This window comes from Lipophrys pholis (assembly GCF_963383615.2).
Source record: "Lipophrys pholis genome assembly, chromosome: 20".
Classification (NCBI taxonomy): domain Eukaryota; kingdom Metazoa; phylum Chordata; class Actinopteri; order Blenniiformes; family Blenniidae; genus Lipophrys; species Lipophrys pholis.
Window position 1 is genome coordinate 21,937,080 of NC_137648.1, and position 6,002 is coordinate 21,943,081.

Here is a 6,002-nt window from a genome sequence, read left to right on the forward strand (position 1 = left end):
TCACATGATTCCTGGCTGCAGCTCTCGGATATTAGAAGGTACTTTTCTCTTTTATTCTGGGCTGTTTGGATTATAATCCGGCCTGTACCTGGTCGGACGGGATTAATCCGTCCGCCCGGGCTTCCGGTGCCTCTTACCGGGCCGCCTGCGACTGTTTGCGGCCGGTTGACGTCGGTCCGCCGGTAAAACCTTCGAAATAAGAGCACAAAGCTTCCCGCTTCTTTCCTGCTGCTCCGCGGCTAGTAGGCAGTCCGCCCGGGACCGGGTCTGGACCAGGGCCGGGCTGAGTCCGGAGTGAGTGTGGACTGGGTCTGGAGCCTGGTCCCCCCCGGCTGCGGTCACCCTGCAGCAGACAGCCGCGACCAGCCGCCTTAATGCGCAAACAGTGCGCCATTTAGCATTAGCATCCGAACCAGGCCTCAAGCGGGGGGAGCTTTTATTTTAGAAACTGAAGCAGCCGAGCAAAGTTTCATAAAGTTTCAGCTTCTGAAGGAGAGTTTCAGTGTTGAAGGAGAGTTTCAGTGATGGAGAGTTTCAGTGATAAAGGAGAGTTTCAGCTTCTGATGGGAGAGTTTTAGTGTTGATGGAGAGTTTCAGTGATAAAGAAGAGTTTCAGTGATAAAGAAGAGTTTCAGTGATGGAGTGTTTCAGTGTTGAAGGAGAGTTTCGGTTATGAATGAGTGTCAGTGTTGAAGGAGAGTGTCAGTGATGGAGAGTTTCAGTAATGATGGAGGGTGTCAGTGTTGATGGTTAGTTTCAGTGAAGGAGTGTCAGTGATGGAGGGTTTCAGTGAAGGAGTGTCAGTGATGGAGGGTTTCAGTGAAGGAGTGTCAGTGATGGAGAGTTTCAGTGTTGATGGAGAGTTTCAGCTGCTCTCTTTGTCTCGTCAGGAGTTTCCAGCGGAGCGTCAGCAGGTGAAGCTGTGACTGCAGCAGAGAGACTCTTCACAGTGAGTTCACCTCGTTGCCACGGCAACGTTTCAACTGGAAACAAGAAGCTTTGTCTGGACGTTAGTTTCCATGTGATGGATACGAGCCGTTAAGTGTCTGTGTGATTAGAACGTGGCTCTGAGGTCAATAACGTTTACCCCTCCCCCTCGTCGCCCTGCAGCCGCCATGTCTCACGCCGTGAACCACGGGAAGCTGCTGCTGCAGCGCCTGTATGAGCAGCGAGAGATGGACTTCCTGTGTGACGTCACCATCATGGTGCGGGACGTGGAGTTCAGGGCGCACCGCAACATCTTGGCGGCCTTCAGTGAGTACTTCTCCTCCCAGGCGGAGCGGGGTCACGAGGTCACCACCCTCGACCCCGACAAGGTCAGCCGCTACTCGCTGGAGAAGCTTCTGGAGTTCGTCTACACGGGACAGATGAACCTCAGCAGGTGACCCGGTGTTGCTCCACCTCTTCTTCACTGCTCCGCCTCTCTTCTCTCCGCCTCTCTTCTCTCCACGGCTCCGCCTCTCTTCTCTCCAGTGCTCCACCTCTTTTCTCCACTGCTCCACCTCTTTTCTCCACTGCTCCACCTCTCTTCTCTCCACTGCTCCACCTCTTTTCTCCACTGCTCCACCTCTCTTCTCTCCACTGCTCCACCTTTCTTCTCCTCTCGATTTCAAAATGTTGAGTAACCGTAAAACTTTTCAGAACTTTTCGGGAAACCAAACTGCAGAGCTGTTTTAACATGAGACGGTTTAAAATGGAGCGTTAATGTGACTCCTCCCCTCCCCAACCCGGCTCTGTGGTTCCAGCACCCGGCAGGAGGCCGTTCGCCGCGCCGCCGTCTTCCTGGGGATGTCAGAGGCGACTCGGTACCTGGAGGAGAACCCTCACTGGTCGGAGGCCGGCGAGGCGTCGCTGTCGGAGGCAGACCGGGAGGGCGGGCCGTCTCCGTCCAGCCCCCCCTCCGCTGGCAGCCCCAGCTCACCGATGCCGCTGTCCATCGTTTCCGTGACGACAGACTGGCTGGGGGAGGGAAGAGACGACGGTGTGCTGGGCGACGAGGTCGGTGGCGGCGGCGAGCTGGAAGATGGCGACGACGAGTACAACCCGGGGGCGCGGCTCTGGAGAGGCGGCAGGGGGAAGGGCAGGAAGAGGGGACGCAGGCCCAAGAGCGCCGGCGACGAGCAGCCGGAGCCGAGTGCCTCCACCAGGAGCCCCAGGGGGAGAGGCAGGGGGCGGGGCAGAGGCAGGCCGAGGGGGCGGGGCCGGGGGCGAGGTCGACCCAGGTCGGCTGTAAGAGGAGACGTGCTGACAGAGAGCGTGCTGGCGTACGACTCTGACGCCGGCACGAGGGACTGCGGCGACACGTCGGCCGACTGGAGCCCGTCGCGCGGGGAGGAGCCCGCCGCTGCCAAGATGGCGAGGCGGAGCTCCGGCGAAGGCAGGAGAGGGAGGGGCCGAGGGAGGGGCAGGGGCGGGCTGAGGAGGCGGGGCAAGAGCGGGGGTGAGGAGGAGGAGGAGGAGGAAGAAGAAGAGGAAGAAGAAGAGGAGAACGGCAGCGAGGCAGGGGCCGAAGACGAGGGCGGGACGGAGCGGGAGGACGGCGAGCAGAACATGGCGGGCGGCGAGGGGTCGCTGTCGTGTTTACAGTGCAACAAAGACTTCAAAGATGTGAGCAGCCTGCGGCGCCACGAGAAGATCCACGAGGGCCTCAAACCCTTCTCCTGCATCTTCTGCTCCAAGACCTTCAGGCAGGCCACGCAGCTCAAGACTCACCTGCGCATCCACACAGGTGAGAGCAGCCAGGGGGCGGGGTCAGTCACACCGCCGTTCTTCTTCATCTTTTCTGTTTCCTTTACCTTCAAAGATGCTTGATAACATTACGTTATCGGTACTGTTTAGTGTTGCCAAGCGTCTTTCCTCCCGTGTTGTCTCCTGGTCCTGTGAGGACGCTCCGGGGTCTGCGCTCACCTGTCAGGTTGTTTCCAGGTGAGAAGCCGTTCAGCTGCGCCGACTGCGACAAGTGTTTTGCTCAGAAGTGCCAGCTGGTGGCGCACCGCCGCATGCACCATGGCGAGGAGAAGCCCTACACCTGCGACCGCTGCGGCTTCAAGTTCGCCACGTCGTCCAACTACAAGATCCACATCAGGTGTGTTACCCATGATGCACTCTGAGGAGCGGCTCCACCTGCTGGCCGGTGCGGCTCTCACCAGCTTCCTGTGTGTCCCCGACAGACTCCACAGCGGCGAGAAGCCGTACGTGTGCGATATCTGCGGCCAGGCGTTCGCCCAGTCCAGCACGCTGACCTACCACAAGCGGCGGCACACCGGCGAGAAGCCGTACCAGTGCGACCTGTGCGGCATGTCCTTCTCCGTGTCCTCCTCGCTGATCGCACACGCCCGGAAACACACTGGTGAGGCTCCGCCCCCAGATGTATCAGACGTGTTGATCACGGTGGACATCTCCTGTCTCACCTGAGAGTTAAAGCGGCCGTTGAGCGTGTACCTGATGGGATGTGGTGTGGTTTCAGGCGAGACTCCGTACAAATGTCCGCAGGAGAAATGTGACGCCAAGTTCGTGACGTCGTCTGAGCTGAAGAAACACATGAGACGACTTCACCCTGGTGAGTAGACGAGTTCCGTCAGTCTGCTGCAGCCCCACCCCGTCAGTACCTCACCTGTGTGTGTGTGTGTGTGTGTGTGTGTGTGTGTGTGTGTGTGTGTGTGTGTGTGTGTGTGTGTGTGTGTGTGTGTGTGTGTGTGTGTGTGTGTGTGTGTGTGTATAGAGGGGAACAACGGCGTGCAGTGTCTGCTGTGTGGAAACAGGTTTGCCAGTGTGAAGAACATGATCAAACACCAGGAGAAAGCTCACGCTGATGAAGTGCGGCAACACAAGGAGAGAGCCAGAGCCGGTGAGACACACCCACACACACACTGTCTCACAGTGACCTGTGTGCATGTGATCTGTATCTGACCCCTGTGTGACCTCTGACCGCTGTGACCCCTCTCTCTCTCTCTGACCCGTCCCAGTGGTCCTGCTGGCCTCCAGTCACCCGGTGGCCTTCGTTCAGAACAAGTTCGCTCAGGAGACCAAAGCTCTTGGTCCCGTCCCCGAGGCGGAGCTGGAGAACCCCGAGCCCTCCACGCCCAAAGGCCTCGTCACGGCCGACGCCACCACCACCACCACCACCACCACCACGGCGGACGCCACCGCCGCCATCATCCAGGAGTTCAAGTCGGAGCCGGTGGACTCCCCGCTGGGCACCACCCAGGTGACCTTCGACCCCGACCAGGAGCAGACCATCAACTCGGACACGCTGCACGCGCTGGTGGAGCAGCTACGGCCGCCGCCGTCGCCGGCTCAGAGCCTGGAGCAGATCGTCATCATCCGCACCGTCGACACCAACGACGGCAGCACGCCGCAGCAGTGAGGGTCAAAGGTCACCTCAGGATTTAACCTCCCGTCAGGACCACCAACTCCAGCTGCTGCAGCTCCCTCCATCGTGTTCTGTCTACACACACACACACACACAGGTCACTGTTGCTGTAGAAACCTCCTGACCGCTTCAACCGCCAGAAAGCGAAAACTTTCCTCGTCAACAGACTCAAACTGCTTCAAACCCACAAAGACTGAGACCGCAGTGTCTCCTGGGGCGCCCTACACGAGGCCGCCGCCGCGGGGCTCCACCCACCGCCACCTGGGCCACGCCTATCGCCGCCTCCTCGCGGCTGCATCCAGTCTCAATCAGCACTTGTACAGATTGATCTCGACCTGACGACCTGACGTGATGGCGGCTTTGCCCCAGTTAAACCTCGTCCTGCTCTGGTTTCACAAACTCTAGAAGTTCCACTGTAGTCGTTTGTTTCCTGCTTCTTCTCTTTTTTCTTTTTTTTTTTCTAGTTTTCCTGTTTGAGTTTGGATGAAATGTACAGACCGACTTCCACGTATTGTTGAGTATAAAACAGCAGAGAACAATAAAAAGTCCCAGACCAGAGGAGGAGTGACGGTGTGGTGTGTTGGTGGCACTTTGAAATTTAACTTCACAGAAAAATCACTTTATAGGTAAATCTGCATTTATTGACTTTCACAATTAAACGATTCAAATGGAACCGCACTGGAAAATATAGAAAAATCTTCCAGAAACAAATCTTCAGCTGTCAATAGTAACCAGGTGAGATTCCTGACGGTGAAGCAACAATTATGCGGATGAAGATACTGTATATATCAATCTCTAGATAATGTGATTACTCTGAATATTGAAGTATTTAGGGTCTGAGAACCTATTTGGATGCAAGAGACTATTATTTTACTACTCTGACTAAATGTGCTCAAACTTTCATGATATTAACACAGACATCACAAGTGACGTTAAAATGTCATTTTAAGGTCACTGCTTGTCTGTCAAAATGGCTCCACAGCGCCCCCTACATTGTCTTCACATTTAAACAGCTAAAATGGGCAAAATGTTTCACCTCCAACCAAGAAATCTGGTAGATGTGTGCAGCACATCGGAACACCCAAAATTCTCACTGGCGGCCGGAGTCTGAACCCAACAGGAAGTCACTGACGGCCAGACTCTGAACCCAACAGGAAGTCACTGACGGCCAGACTCTGAACCCAACAGGAAGTCTGCCATTTTGCGTTATGCGTGAAATCCAATCCTCCTCGGGGGGGAAAGTCCCCGAGGCCTGAAATCTGGCCAGTATATACAACAAACCTTTTCGATGAAAACGTATTAAAATCTCATCCGAAACTCAAAAGGGCGTGACCATGGCACTCCAATCCAATCTGTTCACCTCTTTAAACTTCTTCATATCTTTTAAACTCTTAAGAACTATTGTTATGGTGGGAAAACCCTTCAAGTGGCCTTTAATTTCCTTAAACTTAGAACTTCTGCAGGTTCCATTTCTTCAGCTCGAAACTTGATTTAACTTTTAAAACGTCGCCACGTCTGTCCACTATTCAGGTGAGCAGCGAGGCAGCGAGGACCCGTTCAACTAGGCTTGTTTTCCTCCTTTTTGTCCGTCGCGGACACCGTCGGGACGGTTGCCGTGGTAACAGGGGCC

At 55.7% G+C, this 6,002-nt stretch overlaps 1 protein-coding gene across 1 annotated transcript; it reads left to right on the plus strand.

Moving 5' to 3' along the window:
- Window positions 1–22: 22 nt before the first annotated feature.
- Window positions 23–4,929, plus strand: mynn (myoneurin). The gene is made up of 9 exons (XM_080489979.1): window positions 23–38; window positions 891–949; window positions 1,111–1,381; window positions 1,746–2,728; window positions 2,926–3,085; window positions 3,171–3,349; window positions 3,467–3,559; window positions 3,722–3,847; window positions 3,966–4,929. Exons 3-9 carry the CDS (start codon window positions 1,116–1,118, stop codon window positions 4,364–4,366), a joined length of 2,208 nt encoding a protein of 735 aa, XP_080346105.1. The 5' UTR covers window positions 23–38; window positions 891–949; window positions 1,111–1,115; the 3' UTR covers window positions 4,367–4,929.
- The last annotated feature ends 1,073 nt before the right edge of the window (window positions 4,930–6,002 follow it).

Coding starts and splice junctions, on each gene's coding strand:
- mynn (XM_080489979.1), top strand. CDS start 1,116: ATGTCTCACGCCGTGAACCACGGGAAGCTGCTGCTGCAGCGCCTGTAT. Junction 2,729..2,925: donor TCACCTGCGCATCCACACAG/GTGAGAGCAGCC, acceptor GGTTGTTTCCAG/GTGAGAAGCCGTTCAGCTGC. Junction 3,350..3,466: donor ACACGCCCGGAAACACACTG/GTGAGGCTCCGC, acceptor GTGTGGTTTCAG/GCGAGACTCCGTACAAATGT.